Here is a 27000-nt window from a genome sequence, read left to right on the forward strand (position 1 = left end):
GGGTTGTTGACTGAAAACCTAACGAAGTCTCTGACACACTGTGATGCTAAGGCTGACAGAATATTAAATGTTCTCTTTCTTTTCAATCTTTATATTTTCCGATTTTATTTTTTGTTTGCTTTTTAATTCTTTTATATACAAACAAACATCAAATATCTTTATAACACAACCTGTTTGAACACGTCAAATAAGGGAATTCAGGTGTTGTCTTTGTTTTAATTGTTTGTATTATTTTTCCTTAATAGAGACAATCTCTGTGGGAGACATATCCAAATAGACACTTTTCTCCCTTTCCCTTTAATTATTCCTTCAGGAATCCCGATTTCTCTACAAATCTGCTCTGATTTCTCAAACTTGGGGCATTGTGACATCATTCCGGAAAGCAGTGCCCTCCCCTGCCATATAAGGAGAGGGAACGCTCGGAAGACCCACGTCAGGACCGAGGAGGCGTTTATTACGGGAAGTGAATCGACTGACTACATAATCTCCTCTTTGCATAATACGATGTGTCCTGAGACGTAATCTAAAGAATAGACCGGACTTAATTAAACAGGCAAATCCATCAAATGACTCCAAGGGCGACTAAAAGCAGACGTCTAGATGTTAAATATCAGGAGATCATAATAAAAACAAACGTTCTTTAACAAAATCCGCATTCTGTAGAATAGTTCACTAACAGCTCACATAAATGATAATAGGAACAATAGAACAGAAATAATATGTTGATCGATCTAGTTGCTTGGTATCCAGGCTATTTTATACCTAAACTTCCCCACATTCAAAGGGGGCATATGTATATTTTTACTAAAGAAGTTTACATGTATTTGAAAGTTAAAGTTACTTCGCAAATGTTTGCATTATAGTACAGGCTTCAGCCACTCCCTTAGTCACACTATAGAGTCTTTAATTTACGCATCTAATCTATAAAATAAAATGGATTGTTATACAAAAACATGCTGCTTCATGCTAATAAATACTGTTAGACTGTCTCCATGAGACTTTATGCAGCAGCATTCTGCTGCATAAAGTCTAACTGTACTTGTATTGGGGGAGTTTCTTTCAGGGTATAAAACTTCTGCTAATTTTACTCATAAATATTATTAATAGCTCTATATCTCTTCATCAAATGATAAAAGGAAATCAAAAGTTGTCATTATTATATATCAAACCGATTTTGACATTTAGGCCAAGAGTGATTCAGACATAAGGGAGAATCTTTCTTCTCCCCCACACACCATTATCTATTTTATCGCTTTCACAAACATGCAAAACAATGTTATTTTTACACAGCTATTATTCTTGTCACCTCTTACTAATACAATACTAATACAATAATTTCACAGTGATTGAGGATTGAAGTGCTATTACTAGATAAAACAATTAACTGCATCTAATGGAAACTTGACCACGTAATTGCACAAAGGTCAGGTTGAGCCGGCTGAATCTGTACAGTGAAAGGCTTCTGTCTGTTGTAGTTGCTATGGGCGGGGTATTTTACTAAGCAATATGGTACAAAATACACAAACAGAAATCAGAACAACAAATTCTAACAACTGTGGCGCATGAAGGCTGAAGGAACATTTTTTTTATTTTCCTGCAAATTTAAAATGTGGAATAATGTCAAAGGTTTTGAAAGCCATGCAGCATCAAATTCTAAGAACCCTTATGCCGTGGATGTGATCCGGACAAAGAGAAGGGATTTGGTTTATGGTATCTCACATACTGAGGATCTCCTGAATCTTTTGGTTGCAGAGGGGGTTATGACAACAGCAAGGAGATCTATTGTTTTGTCCATCAGGACCCATAAAGATCAGAACTCCAGGGTCCTGGACATCCTGGAGGCCAGAGGTGAACGAGCATGTCGGAAATTCTTCCATCCGTGTCTTATGCTGGCAGAACCTGAACTATACCAGCGAATCAAGACCTATGTAAGGAGTATGAACGAGCAAGTTCAAGATAACAGGAGACAGCTGATTGGGTATTTGCTGGAGAGAGATTGTGAATGGGGGGGGAAATTAACAAATCAAACTGGAACCCAGAGAACTTATACTAAAAGGATTAAAAAAGGATCTAGTGTTACAAAGAAAGGAAGTGGTACCATAGTACTTGCAACATCAGAGCATACACCAGCTCAAAGTAAACCAGAAAGCCTCATTTACATGGCTGCTAGAAAAGGGGATCTCTTATTACTTGAGGAGCTGTTAAAAGACAGTGATATCAACACTGTCAATTCTTCCAAAGAAACTCTATTACATGTAGCTGCAGAAAATGGGCATTTATCCATCGCTGAGCTCTTGATTCAAAAAGGGGCTAGATTGGACCTCCAGAATGACGCTGGCCACACAGCTCTTCACAGAGCAGCCAGCAGAGGGCACACAGAGCTCATGAAGACCCTAGTGAAGGCTGGGGCCCCTATACATACTCTGGATTTGAAAGGCAAAACTCCCATTCACCTGGCAGCAGAAAATAGGCATCTGAAATCTGTAAAACTCCTGGAGGAGGAGGAAGCCAGGCAGTCTGAAAGTCACAGACAGAATATGTTTCTGCACATGGCTGCCATGGAAGATGATTGGAGGTTGGCTGAGTTGCTGTTGCAGAGCGGGGCCACTGTTGATGCCTTAAACAGCCATAACAAAGCAGCTCTGTTTTATGCGGTCAAGGAGAGCAATGAGAAAACAATGACTGTCCTTCTCAATGCAGGGGCTAAAGCTGACTATGATGTCATATATGAAGCCATTAATCTTCATCAAGAATCAATTCTCCAGCTGTTGCTTGGTGAGTTTGGTCCAGTTCTATTTCAATTCATTGCTTTGTTTTTGAGATGTTACACAAATACAGAATAAACCTGCAAAACATCCAAGCTCACGGTCAGTTTTGTTCAAACCACAGCTAATGCCAGAGGAGTCCTGAACAAAGATGCCCTGGGCTCTGCTCTCTTTTCAGCTGTTCGAATGAACTTTGATGGTGCGGTGAGTGCACTGATAGACAGTGGAGCAGATGTGAACATGCGCGACGGTCGCAGATATACGCCTCTCCTACTGTCAGCTGAGCTGGGACACTCAGAAGTCTTCAGGTGACCTCTTTCAAAATAAATTCAGTGGCAATAAAGTAGCCCCCGTAGGCCTTCACACTCACACTCAAGAGCATTTCAACAAAATCAATCATATCATTGTGGGAATCACGTAATTATGTAGTTTACTTAAAGAACATACTAGAATAAGAAGAACACTGTCTAACTACCTTTATAAAATCCACCCTGCCTCATAAATGTTTATATTCACAAATATAATTTATGTATATGTTAAAAAAAAAATAGCAGTGAGATATTTGTGGCACCAGATGCTGGTCCAAGTCAAATAGCAGAATAAAATCACGACTGTACAGGCGCAATGACACAAATGGGTTTAGAAAAGGCAAAATGCTCATCATTGTCCTTCTATAACAAATATGTATTTTCCATGTTTGTTTCTAATTTTATATATATCATCATTTATGTTGTGTTGTACATATTTGGTGCAGAGCATATGCATCTATTTTAACTGTCCCTTTTCTGTATTTTTTTTAGCAGCTAAGCCAAATATGTAATATCTTACATTTTGGCTTTTTTTATTCTAGTGTTCTCGTAGCAAAAAACGCAAAACTGGATGCTACTTTATCTGACCTCTCTTCAGCATTGCACTTGGCTGCTCGCAGTGGTAGCAAGCCCATAGTGCACACACTGCTAGAAAAAGGACTGGACCCAAACATTAAGGGAGCTAAAGGCCACACCCCTCTCCACCTGGCAGCTCAATGTGATGGGCCTGACATAACTGGTCTGCTGTTAAAAGGTGGAGCACAGGTAATTGTCAAAGCATTAACGGTTGCTATCAGTTCTGTAGATTTTCAGTATATTAATGCAAAGTTGTGTGTCATTGCTATAGGTAAATGTAGTAGGCCAGGATGGTCTGACCCCTCTGCATATAGCCAGCATGCAGGGTCACACAGACACAGTGATCCAACTTCTTCATAACAAGGCAGAACCTGGAGTCAAAGACCGGCTGGGGAGGACAGCCCTGCACTGGGCAGCCTTTTCCCAGGTAGATAGTTGTGTGGTGGACTTGCTGCTGTCAGCCAAAGCTGACCCAGATGCCACTGATAATGAGAAAAAAACTCCCCTCCACCTGGCTGCTATGGAGGGAAAAGTAGACGTGGCGATTTCACTGCTTTCCCACAGGGCAAAGAGGCGAGCTAGAGACATGGATGGCTCCACTCCTCTTCATTACGCAGCAGCTGGTGGGCACGTCAGTGTGGTTACAGCCCTTCTTCAGCCGCTCAACAATAAGGGGACTGAAGACAGGAATGCATGGAGGAAAACACCACTTCATGCTGCAGCTGAGAAGGGACATGATAGTGTAGCTCTGCGGCTCCTGGAAGCTGGGGCCAAGATAAATGCTACAGATCACAATAAAGACACACCTCTGCACTGTGCTGCACGTGGTGGACACCACAAAGTAATGAAAATACTTGTAAACTGGGGACAAGCTGGAAATGTAGGATGGAGGAATAAAGCCAATCTGCAGGCTAAAAATAATATAGGGAAGACACCATTGCAAGTTGCAGAAACTAAACACACACCAGAGCATGAGAACACTGCAATTTTACTCAAGAGGAAGATGTTTCTTATGAAGTAAGCATCATAATTTGTGAACGATGTTGATCCAAGCACTTTGCAACTTGTTCTCTAGTGTGTGTCTTTCTCTTATTTTTGGTTATATTTTTCTCGTTTTGCATATATCGCTCTTGATTCATTGTATTTCTTCCTGTTTGCTATGTATTCTTGCAGTCAACTGTTCATATTTTATTCTTAGGCATGCACCTAAAGGTCGATTATTTTTTGCTCTTCTACTTTCATCCAGATTAAAATGAAACTCAGACTTTTCCTAGCACCTTCTACCGAATACACCTTCGGCTAAGCTGACTGATACCTTTTTGTGGTGAAGCATTAAAAAAAATCTAACCATTGCTTCTTTTTGCCCACCTGTGGTTTTAGAGTTAGTCACTTCAACGACCATACAGGAAAGTATGTTGATAGCATCTAGCCCAGCTTACACCTTTGCAGATCCTCTTTAAAGGTTATGCAAATTGTATGCAAGCCTGGGTTTGCAAGCGTTGGGTCAAACTCCAAGCACAGAAAGACAGCAGTGCTTGGTGACAGCTATTTTGAACCACATCCTTCATAAGAATAGAGCACATGGCAAGCTGAATAACGATTTTATTCCTCCATTTATTTATTTTTATTTCAGTTTGTTGTTGTTTTTTTTGGACAAGTAAAGGTCTAATGTCTGTATATGGAGGTGGCCTACTTGAACAATACTCTATAAAAATATCATTTGACGTAATAGGAAAACCCAAGCTTTTGGCCTCAGAAGCTATGATTGTCCCCTTTAGCAAGAATGAGTTCTGGTACATGGTTCCATCAATTAGGGCAAGTCTTTCAGGTCCTGAAGCAGTAAAGCAGCCTCAGACCATCACATTACTACTGTTAAAGTTTAGTTCAAGCCAGCTTTAATGGGACTCAAACTCAAAAAAAATATTAATTTTATTTTGCAATAGCTTTTTGCAGTAAGAGAAGAAAAGAAAAATTAGTGATGAAAAAGTTGGTACACCCATGCACTTGGGCTAAATGAAATATGAATCAAAGGTCCTCATAAGGTGCCAGTGATTTGGGCCTCCTTAGGAAGAGGCTGGTGAAGCTGCTGAGAGTCTGGGGTAGTGTGATGCCAAGACCTACAGAGCTCTCCGAGGCCTTTAGAAAAGGACTGCAGAATATCTAAGATAATAAAAAAAGATTAACTTAAGTCACAATAGTCTATCTATTGCCTTTCAAATAATTTGTATTGGTTGATGGAGTCGAAGCAAACCAATTTTAGAGAATATTATTTGCAAATGACACAATTTAGCTTTGGTTCTCGTCCCTTGCACAGTTTGTGCATTTTCTAATCTGGTAATGTTTGCTGTTTCTCCATAGATATTTTGTTTAGCTTCTGCTCCCCCCATCCACCCAGGGAAGAGAATAGAGGGTATTCCTCTGTATACCATGTTTAGCTTGGAGCATAAAGTTCCCTGAAGACTGCCGAATTGGTCCACTATAAGTAATGTTGAACTAAACTTAATAGTTGACAGTAATGCAAACCCCTGGAAGTTATTTCTGCTTGGAAATGTTAGTTTCTGATGCCAAGATATTTTTGTTATATCAAAATATATAAGCTATGTAGGTATAACTTAAGCATACCTAACTCTTTTTCTACTGACACTAAATTAATCCATCTCTAAATCTAAAAAAAAAAAAAAAAAAAAAGCAGGAAGGAAGTGTTATGATATCTGCAACTTTAGGTTGTTGTTGAAAACAAGTGGTTTGTTGTTGACACAAGAAGTGACACGGGCGTTCTTCACTTCAGTAAAAATACAGATACTTGTGTTAAGAAAAATACTCCAGTCATAGTACTGAAGTACTCATTCAACTTATTTACTCAAATAAAAGTAAAAAAAAGAAGAAGTTCAGGCTCTGAAATGTACTGAAAGTAAGAAAGTAAAAAGTACCCTTTTGTAGAACTTTGTGCAAAGCTAACTGAACCTCATGCTGTAACATAATAAAATAATATCCATCCATTCGCTTCCGCTTATCCTTTTCACTGGAGCCTATCCCAGCTGTCATGGGGCAAGAGGCAGGGTACACCCTGGACAGGTCACCAGTCTGTCACAGGGCTAACACACAGAGACAGACAACCATTCGCACTCACACTCCCGCCTTCATACCTATAGACAATTTGGATTAATCAATTAACCTATCCCCACAAACTGCATGTCTTTGGACGGTGGGAGGAAGCCAGAGTACCCGGAGGGAGCCAGAAAAATGATTACAGCCAGGGATGAAGGTGGGGAACAGGTGGGGAGAGAGCAGTTTTAGTGGCTCAGCATGGGGAAGGATCACAACTCACAATCATTTCTAATGCGAGCTCCAGTAGGTTTTTTTGCAGTTATGCTGCTGCTTTTTGTGGATTTGCACAGCTGAATTCAGCTAGATGTAAGCACGTTTCCCATGCTATGTTGCCAGCGCTCCATCCCGAACACTGGCAGCATTCTGTTTATACTGTCTTTACAAGACAGCATACAGCTGGTATAAGGGTTAACTTCAGTGAAGGAATCTAATCATCAGCTTACATTCAAATACATTTCTGCTACTCTTGATGTATCCTAACTCCCACCTTGAACAGCTCAGTGCTATAGATTCACCACAATATGGCAAACTAACCTGTTTACCCTGCACTAAACTGCTGAGAATTTGAATAATCCAAAGGTGATATAGCTTAGTTTGTTTTTAAGGATGTTTCACAATAGAAAAAAAATAACTTCACATCATATACAGATCCAATATTTGATTTAAAAATGAAGACATTACAAAACACACTGAGCAATCCTTGCTTTTATATATAAACTCTCTTCTTCTGCTCCTTCTTGTTTTATCTGTCTTTATCTCTGAATTAAGTTATCTTTCATTCTTTTCTCTTTCTGGGAAATGCAGCAGCTCGACCTTTAGTTAGAAGACACATTATGTGGAAAAATTGCACACAAACAGCTTCTGTATTTGCTGATATTATGGAAATAAATCATCATCCACTTTGGTTGGTTTTCTTCTGTGGTCTTTCAGCCCCTTTAGTGTTGCTGAGCTGGTCAGTGCAGTCATTCATTCATTTTAACAATGCACCAGATTGTTTATTCGTCCACTTCCAGCGCTGTTGCTCTCTCTCTGTTTATTTGGAGTTTTCAGCCTAATGATGGCCACAGCATGGCTTGCATTAACAACTCTTTTGGGTCTCACATTTAAAATGACAATGACATAATTACAGTGAAAATCCATAAAATACAAATTCAACACCTCAACTTCAGATAGTAAGTCGCTACTTATTTGCAATATGTTTCTTGGGAAATATTACTTTTTTAGGGCCAGGTCGTTTTTTGGTTCTTTTGTTATTTCTACCCACCCCTGGACTTTATCATGTGAAAGTAAAGTTTTGCATGTCTTAAATATATTAACATAATTTTGCAATACCATTTTTGCATTAGGAAAAGGAAAGAATAGAAAAATTAGTCATGGAAAAAATTACACATGCACTTGAGTTGAATAAAATAAAAATCAAGGGTCCTTATAAAGTGACAGTGATTTGGGCCTCCTTGGGAAGAGGAGAGCCTGTGAAAATGAGAAACTGTGTATAAATATGGCTGCAATTCTAAAATAGTTAATGCATTTTTCCCTTGAATTACCTCGATTGGGACGGCTTCACCACCACCCTTCAGTGTAAGTATTTTTGTTTAGTTAGTGGTTAGTGGTTATTTTTCACATAAATATTGAAATGAGATGGCACAATGTTGCCTTATTTAGCCTCCTAAGACCCAAATTATTTCATGGCATGCATTTTTAATTTCTCTTTGCTGTTGTGACTTTATAGTGTTCGAACACTATAAAGTCACAATTGAGTAATCATGTGCAGATTTTTATTTTCTAGATTTATGTGGTATTTGTGTAACCATCAGCCCCCTTTTTGTGTCTGGTAGGCTAGCCAATGTTGCCTTGTGCACTAACTGGTAAGCAAGTCAGCTATGTTATATTAACCTTGGTAGGGTAGGGTTTTCATTTAGTTGACCTCATTTTGAGTTTTCTCCTATTTAGCATTTACTTTTATCTACTTTCTCTATACAGATTTGGATTTTAGTGATACAGTTAATAATTTTTCATTTAATTAAAGTTACAAAAAGTACTTTTTATACCTTTGTCCTTGTCTTTATGTCTTATTGCTTGGTTCCTGGCACTTGTGTTGCCAGTTGCTGTTATTGTGTTGGACTAGGTTAAGCAACTCATCCAACACATTGGACTTGTTAATCTTGACAAACATCATTGGATGGAATAGTGAGGATCGGTAGGAATTTAACTTAGTACATGTACTTGAGTATCTTACTGAAGTAAAGGTTTAATTTACTTAAGTGTTTCTATGTTACTCTACTTTCTGCCTCCTTAGATTCTTTTAGCTGCTCCCCCTTAAGGGATCACAACAACAGATAGCTCGTATATTTGATTTGACAAATGAATTCTTGGCACAAACCCAAAAAGATCTGTAATAGAGTTACTTTCTGTATTTTGCTGATTTTTGTTGAAGTTTTAGAAACTTTGCATTTTAAAATTACCTGCCACTTAAAAACATTACTTCTTACACTCGCTCCACTTCTAAAACTGCTATAAATGATGCATAAACGATATGATTTTATCTCTTTCTGTCTGATAAGCTCCAGTGATGGAGAATACACGCTCAGATCACTTTGATGTTTGAAGGCCTGCAGTGATGATAAATATAAACTTGCCTCAAATGTCTTTAACCTAAAGCAATGAGTTTATTTTGCAAATGGTAGGAGTAGAAATTTGTGTGAAAACTTGGGGGGAAAGTTCTGAGAAAATAAAAACTATGAAAATACAATGCTGAGTAAAATACAAATACCTGAAAATTCTAAGAACAGTAATTTCACACACTAGATTATCTTTCACTCACACAGATTTTGATGCATTTAAATGCTTTGCAAAAGCTTGGTATAGCTGCAAAATGTTGTAGATGATTGTGCAGCGGTGATTATTATCTGCATTTACCGTCATTTAGATCTTCCTGTGTGATTGTGGTCCTGGCAGCAAAACCCCTGAAGACCTATTAGCACTAGGGTGGGATTTTTTTTTTTTTTTTTGAGGTTTAATGACAACAGGAAAAATGTGCGCTTCCTTCTCATCAGGCTAACTGTTACTTTTCCAACGCTGTTATATGAATAAGAAATGTCAACGAAACTTCGCACTAACAACTGTTAAAGTGTGTAAAATGTACTTTTTTCCATCAAGGGTCAAAAATATCGTAGGACAATGCTAAAATATTCATCATAAAAATGTATTGTATTATTTGGTGTTAAGTAATAGAATTATAACAAATTATATAAGGATTCAATTTGACAGTATTTTTTGCCAGTGATTTTTAGCTCATTCTGTGTTTAATTTTGCACACCTGAGCTTTTGTCCCTGTTTCTCTTCTTCAAGAATGTTTTTTGACAGCTGCTCTTCCACTAAGCGCATGATGAGGTCTGATTAGGCTTGGCAAAGTGTAGATGGTTCAACTGAAGCGCCAGATGCAGCTTTTTTCCCCTGCTGTATGGTTATGTTTTACCGTATGAAACAGCCAGATGCAGCTCTCGGGACTCATGTCAGATCTTTGCTGGATTTTTATCTCTGCTGAGTGGTTATGTTTTTGATAGCGTTTATTGCATGCATGTGTGCTCGTATGCTTGCAGGCATGTGAGCACAAATGCGTGTCATCATTCCATCTATAAACAAGATAGATTTGAGTGAACTGTGATTAAACTTTTTGGGTGTTTATAGTGGGGTTGTGTTAACAATCCATTAAAACTTGGCTTACATCCACCGGAGTCTGCAAGGTCAACTTAATGATTTGTTGGTTGAAATTTTACAAAAAGCCTTTTAAGTCACAAGATGTCTGTGAAGTTTCTCAGTTCTCACATTCACAAGTGTGATGCGTATTGTTAATGTTGCACCCTCAGACAGACATGGCTCCGTTCTCCTTTTGGCAACTTTATTTTCCTCAGTTCAGGTTTGGAGTTTACAGGCAGCATAGCATATCATCAGCAACCCATGCTGTCACGTTCCACACGCTGTTTACTTTTTTCCTTCTTGCACTTACTGATGACATCACAAGTCTGAACTTTGACCTCCTGGAACTAGTGAACTAAAATAATTCACTGAAAATGTGTCCAAAAAAAAAACAAAAACACAATTAAATCAGTATACTCTTTAGAGATTTTTTCAGAGATTCAGAAAATGTCAGTTTTATAGCCACTCTCACATCACAATATTAACATATAGAAAGTACAACATCAAATGTAAAAGCTTGTGTTCCATTTAACCTTTGACCTCTCCTTCAAGGTCAAAAGACTGATCTGACGATCAACAATAATTCCATAGTCTTTTTTTTTTTTTTTTTTTGCCTGTCCCATTTGGTTCTTTAGCCATCAGAATTGTTGTCTGAAGACCAACAAGGATACCCAATGGATTTATTTTGCCAAATGGATCATCGTGGCATTGCCGTATTGGTCCATTTGATCGACCTTTGTTTTTATTATTTATTATATTTTATTTTCAGATGTTACAGATGGGACAGACATGAGTGAGAGATAGGAAAGGGAGAAAGAAAGAGGAAGGAAAAGAAAAACAGAAGGGGAGAGGGACAGTGAGAAAGGGGGGGGAGAAAAAAAAATCTCCTGGATCACCTGTTGAGAGAAGAAGAATAGAGAACAAGTAAAAAAAAAAAACAAAGCAATATACTAAACACAACACCATCGCATTAATCTAGCTAAGTGTAAACAGCAGTAAATACTAAATATTCAATGTTGTTGTGCAGCACGCAGGACAGACAGCGCACAATGTGCTTTGAAGTAGCAGCCAAGAAAGGTGTAATTTAAGTCTACGAGCAGTGAACACCCGTGTGCATACCTGTGCGCTTGTATTCAAATGGTTTCCACATGTAATGGTCTGCAAGAGGATGTAGCGAGCCATAGCCCCGTCCCCTAGGGCATGAAGCAGGCATGGAGGAGATCCAGGCCCCAGACATCCAGAGGCCTCAGAGTGCGAGAGCCCAAGAAGGACCACCGGAGGGGCATCCGTGCCACCCTCATGGGAAGGGCTGAGGATCCCCAGACGAGGTGTAACCCAGTAGCCACCGAGCAGAAGCTAGAGGGGGCTGCACTGGCGTGCCCGCCGGCTCTGCCGGCAGCCAGCTGTGCCAGAGTGAACCGAGCCGCAGGCCCAGAGGCCGGAGGCCCGAGGGCCCCCCGCACCCCGGAGGAGGCCTGACCGAGCAACAGGCGCCAGGCCCCGCCAGGTAGCCACCGGGAGTGAGCTGGTACATACCTGAGTGCCCAGCCCCGGACACCAAGAACCACCAACACACCGACCCCTGAGGGCATCAGTCACCAGCAGGGAGTGTGGTGAGGGGAGATAGGCCTTGGAGGGCCTGGGAGTTCCCAGAGAGGTGGAGTCTAAGACCCGACCTGACATATAGACACAGACAAACAGGCACACACAGACACAAACACTCAGCACTCACCCAACGTAAGGATTCCATATAGAGTCTAATTGCTAAAAAAAAAAAAAAGAGTGGCAAATCATACAATTGAAAATTGATTCTTTACTAGGTTTTCTATTATGTGTACTGTTTTCTATTATGTGTTATGATGAACACTGGTTCATCCCTTGAGTTATGTGCATTGTTCATGATGAATGACCCAAAGGTCAATGTAAAGTGGTTCCAAAAAAATCATCTGAAAATGGGCCAAAAATGAGGGAAAAGTAGACATAAAAAGAGCACTTGAAAATTTTACAAGAAAAACTGAATCATTGGAAACAATTTTTTTTAATTAAAAAAAAAAAAAAGAGAGAGAGAGAGAGAGAGAGAGAGAGATGTGACTCAAGACTTATGCACAGGACTTTACTTTATGGTTACTTGGTCTCAAGGAATAGGAAGAGTCCTTCCTGGACTATTTAGGCAAGAACTTCAACTCCTCTTGAGCGTCATTAGTAGTCATCAAAATAAACTAATAAACTGGGCCTGAACGATTTTCCTAGTTGCTGTATTTAGTTTTGGCCTTTTATCTTTAGGCCCTTTCATCTGTGCTTCCACTGCTCAGCTATCCCTCACACCATCTGCTACACTGGGTAAAACTAAATGACATCGCTCCTGTTTTACAAGTTTACTAACACAAAATATAGATCAATGCAAATTAGATAGAGGTCAACTGCTCTGTCCTCAAAGAACTAGACTAAATTTTCCTAACGTTTAGGTAATATCAGGTCTCATCAAGTGGGTATATTGGAAATGTAAAAGCTTAAATGCATTTTTACTGCCTGGACTAGTTCTATAATCTGATTCACGGAAAGAATTCACAGATTCTTCTTTTTATTTCTATATTTCTTCACCCCAGCTGCGCGATGAAAGTGTCGGTGTGGCGGGTCGTGGTCGGCGGTGTCGCTACAGGGTAGGCGAACGCATCTGCAACGGCATCCGCAATCACGCCTCGCCGGGTTAAAAGACTGACTGGGGTCCTATGTCGTTGTTGTTGTGGAGTTGTGTGGCTGGCAGCGGGAGAGCGGCATCTAACTGTGTGTACAGCAACTGTGAGGAAAGTGTAAATAAAATATGTTGAAAAGCTTTATAAAGTCATCGAGTCTGATACGGCTCCTTTTTTAAACAAATTTATAATTAAACTATAGGTTCAGTGGCCGCACACTGCCATTTTTCAGTCAATGTAGGTTCCAAAAAACTCCCAAATGAGTGTCATCCATAAAGTTTGGATACAACTTTTAAATCAAATTCAATTCAAATCAAACAATCAATATTTGATTCAAGTGCAGATGTTCAACTTTAATTCGAGGTGTTAAATTTTTTTGTATGAACCATTTAAGATTTACAGTCATTTTTATACACAGTGCCCCATTTATAGAGGCTCAAAATTAATAGGACAAACTAAAATAAATGTAAAAACTATAGACTCTTTTTAATACTTGGATAAAAAAAAACCCTTTGCAGTCAATGACTACTTGAAGTCCACAATGTTTGAAAGATAATACAATTTGGTTCATGAGCATATTTGTCTCCTCCCATTCTGGCACAAGTTCAACTTGGTTTCAACTTTCCAAAGAATTTTTTTAAACAGAACTAAGCAGGCATCTTTAGATGTTTTTTGGAAAACTCAAATGTGACCTTTATGTTCCTGAGTGTAATCAGTGGTTTGCACTCTCAGTATTTCCTTTCATGGTTTATGTCTCTTGACAGTTCTGGACTTGGTTAGATATTGCAAAGCTGTTATTCTTAACTATGGAAATAATTTATAATACAAAATTATTCACTTCTCTGTTTTCTGTGATCTTTCTGGCCTTTTGGTGTTGCTGAGATGTATGTCTGCTTTGTTTGTCATGAAATAACAGTGAAACAGGTTTCACTTGACCATGAAACCTCTTGGTCAGTCAATTTTCCTATTCATTTTGAGCCTCTGAAAATGGGGGACTGTTTATAAAAATGGCTGTAATTCTGGTTCATGCACGATTTATGTAAAAACCCTTGAATTACATTTGAAAATCTGCACTTCAGAGGCAAAACTATAGAAATGTGACTTTATCCTAAACATTATGGAGGCCACCATATATGGAGCAGATTGCACACCCATAGGCTAGACTGTTATCATGTCAAGGCTTGTGAAGAAATATGTAAATAACAAATTTAAAGAATATGTTTGAGGATGTATTTTGTTACCCAAATATTGCCAGTAGTTGTTGTGCTTGACTAGGCTGGACTAGAGTGCTGTTAATCTTACAGTGGTAAACGTCACTGGATATCAATGACAGCGATTAGGAATGTAACTTAACGTACATTTACTCAAATACCTTACTGAAGTACAGGTTTAATGTAATTTATATTAGTATTTCAATGTTGCGCTACTGTCTTTTTTTAAAGGGGCTTTTTGTTACTTTTCCTGTTCTATATTTTGGATGAAAATGTTGTTCTTTCTACTCCATATAATTCATTTGAACGTCTTAGTTGCTTGAAATAAAATAAACAGTATAAATGATTGTTTACATTTTGTTGCAGATATGTCAACTTAATTGTTATAGATACATTTACTCATCAGTACATGAGTAAGTAAACTAATCAGCGGCTGCATTAAATTGATATGCACATATATGAATGAATAATTTCCATTTAAGAATATGTATAACGTCTGTGATTATGAAAAGTGCAATTCTACATTTAAGTAGCTTAATTATATTTTAAATCGCCCGAACTTTTTAAAGCTACTTAAGTATTATTAGATATTTTTAAGTAATGTCTGTTTTTTTAAATAATTATCCAGCACAAAACATATCTAATCATGTCTAACAACTTTGCATGTAATAAATCTGTAACAGGGGCGATTGTTATGTACACTATTTTCTACACAGATTCTGCTTGAATATTCGGATTTCCTGCTCCTTTGCAGGTAATAGATTAAAAAATATAATAATAATAATATTTAAAAAAATAATAATATAATAATAATAAAAAGAAAAAGAAATGCACTTGGTTTGCACGCTTTAACCCATATATTACATTTCATTTCGTTCGCTTACCAACGAACCACAAGACAAACATTTTGGGTTTGGTTTTACGAGGGATTGCATGTATTTTGCGATTTTAACTGCTGCTCTCGCGTTATGTTGGTTGAGATCACGTGAGGGCTGTTGTGTGTCACGTGATATTGTTTTTCCTTATTCGCAGCGGTTTTTGTGGACGAAGTGGAAATGGCGAGAAATGAGGAAAAACAGCAGGGCAGACTGAACAGACTGTGGCTCCAGAAAGAAAGAGAGGGTAAGCGGGTAATACGTTTAGTGCGATATGCATTCAGTTGATAAAAACAAGCCGCTTTGGGGGCAGCTAGCTCTGCCTGTTAACTACAGTAGTGCTAACCCTCAGCTGCTAGTCCAATTAAAACCATACATTGAAATCTTGTAGTTTACACACTCACCAAAGCTCAAAAAGTAGCAGTTTTGCTGGACTACATAGCATTATTTGTCCACTGTCTCTCATTCTCACATATTCACTTGGTTTAATACACAGGCTTTAGCCCACGTGAAAACGCATATCCGACCATAAGCGATCCCTTCTGAAACCCAGAGATAACCAGAGACAAAAGCAACTAAAATATAAGTTTGCATTTTTACCTGTTGTTATGTTAGAAAATAGAAAAAAGAAGAGTAAGATGACTGTTACATAAAAGCTTTAAGGTGATTGTGGATGATTTCCCAGTAGGGACAAGTAAGTACTTCTTAATCAGAAACTTCCCCAGATATAAAACAAGAGGGGAGTAACTTTTATCTATATCTATCTATAAAGTTAGGTGGATGATACTAGAAGCATTTTCATCAAGTGAATCTGTAAATAAATATTTCATGCCCAGATGGCTAATGAAATTTAAGGTCATTTTCATAAGGCTGCAGAATAACTGCCCAAATAACTGCCTTTAGGTCGACCAAGATGGCTGAGTGGTTAGACATGTTTCTAGATTACAGACACATAAAATATGGCCTGCGGGCTATTCTGCAGGAAAACAAAATAATTAATAAGAGGCAACATTATGCTAAGAATCTCAAGGCAAGTAACTGTTGTGCTACTGAAAAGAATATTTAGCAGGATTTTTTTGTTCGTTAGTTAATTTATCTATGTTATTAGTAATATCTTCCTTGTGACCTTTGACCATGTTTTGATGAAGATATTCACTGGCACTTTGTGCACTTTATCTAAGATGGTATTGCACCTCGCTGGGGGGCTCACTTATGTTCTAGATGGACTTTGGCTACACTGGTTTCTTTTCCTTTACAGAGGGACGCCTCAGAGATATTCACGAGCGTCGACCAAAGCTGGTAATGAAGAAGCAAACAAAACACACAAAAGTCATGAAATTGTCACCATAATTCACTTAACTGGCTAATTTCATCAAGCCATTTCCTTTCACAGTCTACTCTTAATTCAGCTGCTGCTGTGAAAAAGTGGATCCCCAGCATCAAGAATGAAATTGAGTATTATCTACAGGTGAGTGTTTGTAACAAAGCAAGATTGGGTTTATTTTATTATTTATTTATTTATACTTTACCAAGTTCTTGTTGTTTTTCCAGCAATCACAACTTTCTCATTACCCGGAGAGGAAGATAGGAGAGTTTCAGCTGCACATTGAGGCCTTAGAGAAAGAGTACAAACGCTTCATTGCCAAACTACGAGTTCTTGATCCATCTTGTAAACACAAGCCATGGACTCCTCGAGCTTATTGCAAACGAAGAGCAGATATGCAAGATTCTCCAGCAATTGGTAAGTAGTTAATCTTCTGCTTTGAGTGAAACTAATAGTTTTTCTTTTTGACTTATGAGAATATTTCATCTTAGAATGTCACAAAAAATACAGTCTGAATGTGTAATGTGGAAATAAGATAAACCATATACATAATTTCCAAGTCTGAAAAGTGAAGCTAAAGCTTAAGTGACTCCTAAGTAACAACTTTGCTACTTTTAGTTCATACTGAATAAAATATTTGTAAATGATGGCCATTATTAGTTTCAGAAAGCAGGATAGACCAGGGCAAGCTGAGCTGGTGAGTGTGTTCTTTGAGTTTCGCATTCAGATCCATCACCAGCTCGTGGCATCAGGTTTCAAAACTCCAAGATGTTGACGGTGAAAACACTTAGTTGTTTGTATACACTCAACATGGGCATGAATAAGAGGAATGAATGGTACCATCAATACCATGAATGGCAATTTTTCATGATTTCTTTGAACAGTTCTTTTTCCAGGATGAGTTTATTTTGAATTTTCTTTTCAGAGGGTCAAAAGTATATGCACCTTCAGGTAAATCTGGTAATGGTGGTAGCATGAAGCTGTGGGGCCATTTTGCTGTCAGTGGTACAGGTACATTACACAAAGTAGACGATATAATGAAAGGGGACTACATTCAACTTCTACAACTTCCCTTCAGTTTAACAGCCAAATGGTTGAAACATGGACACAAGTGTCCACATGTTTTTTGATGTGTTTAGATCCTGGAATGGCTTTGCCAAAGCCACAGCCTCAATCCTATTGAATAACCAGGTCTGTGACATGAAAATAACCAATTTAAATGAACTCTAGTAATTTTGCCAAGAACAGTGGTAAAACATCCAGCGAGAGTTATCAAATTATATATTTCATCCTAAATTTTGATCTTGTGTGAATTAGAGAAATTCAATAATAATAATTAGAATAAGTGATAATTTAAACTTCTGCGCCCCAATTCCTGTTTTTTAAAGTCATTTAATTTTAATGTTACATAATTAATCTTCTCTGGAAAAAAAAAACAATTCAAGGAAATCATGAAGAGCCTACAACTATCCTTACATTCATGCTCATGATGACTGGATGGAAACTGCAAACCACAACTGTAACGCAAGGCCTTGTAACAAGACTTTACTAAACAATATAGAATCTGTGAGTTAGCATATACATCTTTTTTTTATTTTGAGCTGACATTACATTTGACTAATGTAAGGTGTTTACCTTGTAAATATTAACCTCCTAGGACCTGGTGTCCACATATGTGGACATCACATTTTGGGTTGTCTAGACCAGCGGTCTCCAACCTTTTTTGCACCACGGACCGGTTTATGCCCGACAATATTTTCACGGACCGGTCTTTAATGTGTCGCGGATAAATACAACAAAATAAAACTAGTACCGGTACCGAAAAAAAGAAGATTTATTCATAACACACGTGAAAAGACCCAGGAAAACCGAGTTAACGATCAAAACGATAACAAAATAACGCTGAAAACCGATAAAAACCCTGAAAACCGCACATTTCACACCTGAGCCTCAACTCTCACGGCCCGGTACCGGTCCGAGGCCCGGGGGTTGGGGACTGCTGGTCTAGACCACAGTACTAAATTTGGCTCTACAAGGACATTATGCTGCCACTGTTCTATCAAATTTTAAAACAAATGTCCTCATGTGGATATCAGGCCCTTGTAGAGCAAAGTCAGGTAAAAAGTCAGTTCTTTGTTTTGTTTTTTTGTTTTTTTATCAGGTCCCAATCAGCCCAAATAGCAAAGAGAAATTAAAAATGCACGCCATGAAAGAGAAGGTTAATGCATCATTACGTTCATGCTACATAATGCATTTCAATCTCTCATATTGATACTCAGTAAAATATTCTATAATATTTTTGAGACCACCTGGAAAAAAAATAATAATATAAAAATTAGAACAAACAGTTATATCAGTAACAACACAATTTTTAAATTGCCAGATGTAGCGTAAAAAAATTATATTAAAACATAATCATCTTTAACACAAATTGTTATCCTGTGAAATTAACATTGTGTGTTTTGTTGTTGCTTTAAGACAGTGGTATTGGTCATACATATATCTCACGTGTGTTCATTTTTATTTACAGTTAAAAACCCTCGGACCTGTGACTCACAAAACGATGGCAGTCAGCAAAATGAAAGTGTCTTTATTAGCAGAATGGCAGGATGTTTTGCACCCACTAAGCTGGTCTCTGAAACCTCAAAGGCCATGTGCGCAGTTCAGGACCAGCCGCTTTCTTTTGATCAAACTCGGCTGGCAGTGGCTGCTGCTTCATTCAGAGGAACACCAGTTCAGCCTAGTTCCTCTCAAACGCAGAGTCTTGCCAGGATCCTGCAGTGTGGCTTGCCAAATCTTAATAATTCCCATTCAAGACAAATATATTCAGAGAAAAGCAAAGATGGGGTATCAGAGACTGTTGGGCAGAAAGCTGCCTTCCAAGAGAATAACTCAAACTGTGGAGCAGCAGGGAGGATACCTGGGAAGTCATCCAACATTGAGACAATGGAGAAAAGGACTGGTCATGTCTTGGGACTAGACTGTTATTCTTCTTCTGATGATGACTCTGACACATAACTTGTTTTTTATATTACATATTTTATAATACAATGGTTTATTGAAAACTCTTTCATCTCCTGTGTTCATTTAGCACATCCATCCAAAGTTTATATTAGCATATAAATGTCTCTTGTCATATAATGTCATAACAATAGCTTCATTTATGAAAACTATGAAGTATTTTAGGACAAAGTTACAAAACCTGCTGTGTAAGGAAATTGCATGTTTCCAAAGAGGATGAGTAATGTCGTTGATTTCAGGTAGAGAAGTTCATTGTCATTTTCAGGCACTTCTGAGCAAAGTCAGTCATCCTGACCACATCAACTTCCATTATGCAACAGAAGAAGAATGTGTGAGAAGACAACTAATTGATAGAGTCACTTGCTGATTCAGTGATTCATTTTAGTCTTCTCTTTCAGGTTATATTAACTGGAGCAGCCGCGTAGACGGCCTGGTTAGACCCCAAAACCCCACCCTCCCACCTAACCCATTCTTTGCTGCTAAAGCTGTTGCTACTGTTGCTGCGAGGACCGCTTTCAGCATGACACTTCTGGGAAACAGATACATCAGCTTGTAGACTAAATGCAGTCTGTGCAATTTATGGTTAAGTGTGACGTAGTTGCCATTTTACTTCGAACCTATTGCACACTTTATGGTGGAGTTCCCACTGTCTCTGCATGAACTTGGAAAAATGAAACAGTTGTGGACAGGACTGAGGACTTGCACCGAACTGATTAAAATATACCAATACCAAAAAAAGATAAAGACTACAGAATCTAGACAATGGGCGTTATTAGTTAAATTCACAGCTGATGTAAATCGTTTGCTTCGATGCAGTTCTAAATGTCTTGCAGCTCTCACAGCTGCAAGGTCGAAACTCGAAAGACACTTTTTTTTGTCCCAAGAGCCCACTAATAGGGGTTACTTGTGCTTGTAAGCAGAATTTTGTGATTGAAAGATAATAGGTAATGGAAACTGCTGCACCCACAACTATGAGATGGCAGGCGCATTTGCTCCATATCCTAGGAAACCAACCCAAAATGTCAGTAAGACCACAACGCTATTAACAATGCACTGAGCAGGGAGGGAAGCGGTGTGTGCTCAGCTTTCCTGGAAGCCCATCTCTGAGGTATTGGTTGGGGTTGAGTCTCACCTCTGAAGTATCGTTGCTGTCAAGTCTTCACAAGCAGACGGCAGGAAAGCCAGTGCAGAGATGTGCGTTCTTTTATGTGGCAGCACAATCATCCCACCAAGAATACTCTGTGTGCTATTGAAACTGCTGTATCACTGTTTACTAACAGACTGTGTCTCATTAAGAGTAAATCAAAGGAAAAATACCATTTGATAATGACGTGTTTATTCTCTAAAACGATTCAGATTTGTGCGACATCTCTCTCTGGTTCAAATTTCAAGTTTCAGTTTGTCAAACCAGAAAGGCCAGTAAAGAAGCTCAGAACTATGTCAACTGGGCAGCTAGACTTTTTACACTTTTCTAACATCCAGTGCAGGTGATTGTAGTTGCTCAATCTTTCCTTTTGTGGAATTTGTGAAAAAGTTTCATGTCTCAAGTGACTTGTAAGGTGGTTAGTGAGGTGAGGGTCAATTGAAACCTCTAACTTCCTTTCTTCTCAGACTTAGTTGCACAGTACACTCATATAGGTGACCTATGAAGCATAGAAAAACCAAATTATTTGATAACGTTTAAATAAAAAGTTACATGGCAATATTTTGAAAAACACAAACGAACCCAAAACAACAAAACAGCCCAGAGGAAATAAGCAGTGGTTAAAATTTTCATGTAAAATGACATGCTCTCTTCAATGTGTGGGAGGGTTATGGGTGGTGAATGCCTTGACAGCTTCTTTTAAGTCAGAGGTGCTCAGACAGAAGCACACACCTCCTTTTTGCAGAGGACATAGATGCACATATCTGTCACACATCACAGATCAGTGGTATGGCCTGCACCGTGAACTTTGAGCAGAACTATCCATTTCCACAAATGTTTCTTGTGGATGGAGGAGGAGGAGGAAGACAGCAGGATTCTGCTCAGCCTCCAAGTCTTATACCCTGCTGGTCCTTCCCGCCTGCCCAGGAGAGAATGAAGAGCCGTGGGAAGAGTAAGGGCTGCATGGGAATCAGCCCCGGGCTTGCATTGGTCGTGCTCTTTCTGTTTCTGCTCGTGTTTGCAGCCCTGGGATTTGAAGCCTTTAAGATTTCCAGGATAGAGGACCAACTGAGGAACAGTGATGGAGAGGTAAGGACTAACATGGAAAATTCATAAGAATGAACAAATCCAACGATCTTACAGTGAGTTAATAAGCTAATGATTAGTGCAATCAAGAAAGAGATACAGTAATGATGTGATGACTCTTAACAAAGCAGGGGAGTAAGTAACATTTGCAAAGACATAATTTTAATAACATTCCTTTATGTTCGGTTTTGGTTTTTCAGATGTGTTAATTGGTGACACGCACCAAAAGTGAAAAAGGTGACTACTGTCACCCATGCATAGAGGGGGAGTGATGGGTAGGTGTAAGGTGGGAGAATGGAAGAGTAGTTGGAAAGTTTAGCAGACCAGCAAAGTTTACTAATTAATTAACTTCGGTTTGGCACTGTTTACAGATGTGTTATTCTTTAGCTGTGCCTTGACATTTAAAAGGCATACCAAGGGCTTCATTGTTCCATCTGTGGTCACCAGTCCAGTGAGACAGGATATCCTCTCTCTGCGAGTTTTAGAAATAAGCACTGAGACACAGCGTCTATGATGTGGTATTGAGACTTCTATGTCACTTTTGTTTTACTGAAGGTGAACCAACCTGCGGCTGAGTTTAGTGTACCCCAGAAGCAAATCGGTAGGCCTCTCTCATCACACAGCTTTTTTTTTTCCCATTAAAGAATAAGAAAAGATGATGTGACTCTAATCTGTGTGTTGTTTCAGGTCTTGATGAATCTGGCCTTAATGGTCAGGACAAAAGCAAAAGATCTGCAGCACATGTGATAGGTAAGTCTTTTTTTAAATTTAAGCCATGCTCTTTGATTGTTACAAACTGCACATTTGTTAACATCAGATCTTTCATTTGGCAGGGCGAATTGAGAAAACAGAACACCCTATGACTTTAAGATGGGATTCAAGGGCGAGTCGGGCATTCATCTCCGGAGCAGTGGCTTATCTCACTGCAGATGGTGCTCTGCAGGTCAATGAGACCGGATTCTACCACATTTACTCACGGGTTGAGTTGATCTTTAAGCAATGCTCACGTACATCCTCATTTGATCACACTGTGTTTGTGAGGAGAGCAACAGATACCCGACCTTGGACTTTGATGAAAGCCCACAGGGGGGGCTTCTGCCCTCAGCAGACGAGCTACTCGTGGACCACAGAGAGTTACCTCGGCTCGGTCGAGCACTTGGAAAAATATGACAGAGTTTATGTGAATGTATCCCACCCAAGATATCTTAGTCACTCGCATTATGGCAACTTCTTTGGTCTATACAAAATCTAAAGAATCCGGGGTGTTGGGCATTGTGTCCTATATTGAAATTGTACGCAACTGAATGTAAACAACTCAGGCAGAAGTGAAACTTACTCATTACTTTATTTGACTGATATATCGAATGTTATTTCTATCATACACAATAACTGCACTCTGCATAATATGATCTTTGAAGGTAAAAACAGGGAAATAGTGCACATTCTCGTGAATGGCACCTTAAAAAAGGCAGTGACATTAAATTAACCACATGCAGAAAGAAGTATTGTGTGTTTTGTTGATAATGGGGGAGTCACTTGACACTAAAGTTCTGATTTAATTTCAGCATTTTCTAAGTATTTATTTTGGTTTTGATCTAAATATTTGTCTATAAAACTAATGTTGTTATGCTTAAGTTTAAAAGTATATACAGATAAAGTATATACTCCTATTTTCTTTCAACAGGAGACGAAAGAGCAAACATTTGTTAATAAATAAAGTATTTCCATTTGACATCTGGTGTGTGAGGAGTCTGTCTTATGAGGAACACCTACATGAGTTTTGAGTATGACCACTGGAAAGTATTCACATGAAGACACCAACCTGAATTTACTACTGATAATGACCCTCATTTCCATATGTTCCACTCAGATTCAGCATCAGTTTAACACTTCAGGAGATTTTCTTTAAAGCTTTCAGTTAAATCTGAAAAGGAGCCTGAAAACCAGCCAGTCATTAAAAGCTCCTTTCCTGCTAATCGTTTCATAGATGATTTAGAGACCACGCTGCATCTGTACTTGCATTTTTGCAACTTTTTTTTTTTTTTTTTCAGTTTAGCACCCTCATTGCTCTGTTCTTTTTCTGTACACCACAAACACACATGTTAGTAGATGTGAGAAAATGCAGCTTGGGCACAAATGAAGGGACAAAACTGAAACAGGGTTGACGTGTTTCCTTCCTGTGAGACTATCACGAGGGTCGTGCATGCGTGCATCCTGATTTATGTGAAAGACTTTGTGCTTAAAAGACACTTGTACAACTGTGAATGAGACCTGACTAATCCTTTAAAACATCATAATTTGGATTAAACTATCTCAGCAGTTACTGTTTTCACAGTCTTTATTGATCAGTAAGAGCAAAAATGAAACATATTTTTCATGCACTGTGCAGTCCTTAAAGGAAGTCTACAGTTGAGCAAGTGAAGTGCATTTAATTGTGTTTCTTTTGCTGTGCTAAACAAATTCAGCGTCATTTAGTGAACCACGTCTGTTCTACTTTGCTGAGGCCTCACCTCCAGATGCAGCTGTACAGAGTTATCTAGAAAGCGTTATTCAAACCACTGCTGTGAAGGTGTTCAGCGTTAACTCATCGGTATAAATCCGTCTGGTGAAGCCTTGGTCTAGGCTTGTGGTTTCATCTTGTTCCAATATTCACTGTTTATAATCATCTCGATACTGGCTGTTGAAAGCAATACTCTATACTAAGTCTCGCTTTTGCCTCCAAAGCCCTCTAAACCTCTGAAGACAGGAATATAATTGCTGCACTTTATAAAACAAATCCAAATTATTGCATTACTGCATAATCTTTATTGTACACACATTTCACTGTGGTGGCCCTGCAACTGAAATCCTTACGTTTAAGCTTTTGTAACTTTGCGTAAAAAGTTGCCAAACAAAAACACACATTAAAATGAGTTCCTCGGTAAGACTTAATCGCAACCTTATACGTCTGACAACTAGATTAGATAGTATGTGGCAAAAGAGTGTTGTATATATATATATATATATATATATATAGATATATGTATAACTCAATCACACGATCAAGCTAAGCGATAAGCGGTTACTCTCTGCCTGAGCAAAACATCCCCTGTGGCTTTTAGATCCACCAAAGAGGCTGACACAAACATGTTGAAAATTAAAGTCAAGTAGATGACTAGAAAGATTAAAAATTTATTTGCCACCCATACAGAGTCTCTGGTTTATTTTTTGCTATTATGAATTCTCGCGCACTGTCGCTCTGTTCTACTTTTCTTATGCATACTAGTAGTGACGGTGGTAGTGTTTTCCAAATAAGTGCAAGAGATCAAAGGATCGAAGTTACACTCTCTGTGCCAAAGGTTTTACCAAAGCTGATGTGAAGTAAGGAAAGAATTCTGGTCAATATAGAAATATTTTAGGAGCCAACTCACAGAACAGCTTCATAGTAATTGAACTTGTACGTTGAGATGTATTTATGCAAGTAACAAGGACTCTAAATACTGAGGTTTGTTTTAATGATTAAATAGGAAAATACCCATTGTCATCACCTTTTTCCAACCAAGCTCTGCCCACTTGACAACACTGAGTATCCGACTGAGTTTCAGATGGAATGCAAAGCATCACACCGACCTTCTCACGTTATCACCATCAACCTCACTGTTCTCTGCAGTTCCAGAGTCTTGAGATGAGTGGAGTTTTTATTGTAGTGGGCATGGTTTTGGAGTGGTACGTTTAACAAATACGCAAAGGTGTGATTTTGAGTTTCTTTTTTTAATGTATAAGTCTCATACGTTAGGGTGATGCTCTAAAACCCATGATCATAGTGATAAAAACAAATTTAAAAAAACCGAGATCTTATTCATCAAGTGAATTTAAATGTGTGAGTAATTGCTGCCTGATGCATCACTTCATTAAAGCTTCAATTCGCCGCCTTACCATTTGTGTTGCCAACTGCCCCTGTTTCCAAAGCCTAAGAACCTTTTTCAAATTGCACACTTCATCATATTTTTAGTGCCACATGCAAGAACCCAAAAAGGAGGGAGGCGGGGGTCTGCAGCACCCCCTGTCGCAAAAGGCAGACATCACAAGACCCGTGCAAAAGTGAAAACAATAGTACTGTAGATAAAGATGCTGAAACACGTCCTATGGTGTACAACATCTGATTCAAATGACGTTACATGCTAAAGACCAACTACAAGGTTAGAAAAGCATCAGATTAATGACCTTCATCCCCCTGGAAATTCTTGGAATTTTCCCCTCATCTGAGTATCATTCTCTAATTTGGGATTAAAAACATGGTTATCGACCACCATGACACAAAAGAGATTCACACACCGTCCCTGATGAATGTCCTTACAGACATTTTGAACAAGCTGGTGCCTCTCTGGATATTTCAGGATATTTATCTCCTAAACTTCTGAGGGCCAGGTCGCACCTGTGTTAGAATAATGTGTGTAAGCCGGGCAAAAAGTGATTTCAATTGTTTTAATGTGTTTTTTTAATATGTGTTTTGTCTACTTATATTAGTAAATAGACTATAGTGAACAGGATTTATAAATAAATTTCTATATAAAATAAAGAAATTATGAAAGAGGTATCTTTATGACTGCATTATTGTACCTTCACTATAATCAATCCAGTCCCTTTTGGTCACTTAAAATATCTTTATAGAATTATGATGTTATATTAGCTGCAATCTCTGTTAATGTCTTGGACATTTCAAAACTACATTTTTGATGTCAACAAGACTTTATTTAACTGGGTAAATAAAGGATACAGTCACGCTCATAATTATTCAAATTTTAACTTAAAGTTACTTTTATGCAACCAGCATTTTTTTTTTTTTTTTTTGTTGACTGGAAATGACACAGGTGTCACCCAAAAGATAATAAGATGATGTACAAGAGGCATTATTATGGGGGAAAAAAATTTCCTAGCTTTTATTTACATTTGAGCAAAAAGTGTCATGTCCAGAATTATTCATATGCTTCACAAACTGTCACAGTCTCTGGGAAAATTCAAAGTTCTATATCATTCCAAATAGTCCAAGCTGTTCTAAAGCATCCTAAGTACCCTGGTTAATTGAGAATCACTGTTTTAATCAACTCAACAGGTGAAAAACAGCAGCTCTCTGCAGTTGGTTTGTGGACAGACATGGCTAAGACAAAGGAACTCAGTGAGGACCTGCGGCTGCACAATGTGGCTGCTCACAAG

At 38.5% G+C, this 27000-nt stretch overlaps 3 protein-coding genes across 4 annotated transcripts; all 3 read left to right on the plus strand.

The window, feature by feature from the left end:
• Positions 1–319: 319 nt before the first annotated feature.
• On the plus strand, positions 320–6417 carry caiap (CARD- and ANK-containing Inflammasome Adaptor Protein). 2 transcript variants are annotated; one of them, XM_080878305.1, is made up of 4 exons: positions 320–2775; positions 2890–3073; positions 3616–3838; positions 3921–6417. In XM_080878305.1, the coding sequence occupies exons 1-4, from the start codon at positions 1563–1565 to the stop codon at positions 4668–4670; spliced, it is 2370 nt and encodes a 789-aa protein (XP_080734431.1). In that variant the 5' UTR covers positions 320–1562; the 3' UTR covers positions 4671–6417. The 2 variants fall into 2 exon arrangements, with proteins under 2 accessions (XP_080734431.1, XP_080734432.1); XM_080878306.1 differs by having other exon boundaries at positions 2944–3073.
• An 8931-nt stretch (positions 6418–15348) lies between these two features.
• Positions 15349–19713, plus strand: LOC308394452 (uncharacterized protein). The gene is made up of 5 exons (XM_080878811.1): positions 15349–15479; positions 16491–16531; positions 16626–16700; positions 16784–16973; positions 19087–19713. The coding sequence occupies exons 1-5, from the start codon at positions 15413–15415 to the stop codon at positions 19572–19574; spliced, it is 861 nt and encodes a 286-aa protein (XP_080734937.1). The 5' UTR covers positions 15349–15412; the 3' UTR covers positions 19575–19713.
• Positions 19714–21487: 1774 nt separating this feature from the next.
• On the plus strand, positions 21488–23495 carry faslg (Fas ligand (TNF superfamily, member 6)). The gene is made up of 4 exons (XM_080878812.1): positions 21488–21810; positions 22363–22408; positions 22495–22557; positions 22641–23495. Exons 1-4 carry the CDS (start codon positions 21511–21513, stop codon positions 23057–23059), a joined length of 828 nt encoding a protein of 275 aa, XP_080734938.1. The 5' UTR covers positions 21488–21510; the 3' UTR covers positions 23060–23495.
• The last annotated feature ends 3505 nt before the right edge of the window (positions 23496–27000 follow it).

Source organism: Rhamphochromis sp. 'chilingali' (genome assembly GCF_963969265.1).
Source record: "Rhamphochromis sp. 'chilingali' genome assembly, chromosome: 3".
Taxonomy (NCBI): Eukaryota; Metazoa; Chordata; class Actinopteri; order Cichliformes; family Cichlidae; genus Rhamphochromis; species Rhamphochromis sp. 'chilingali'.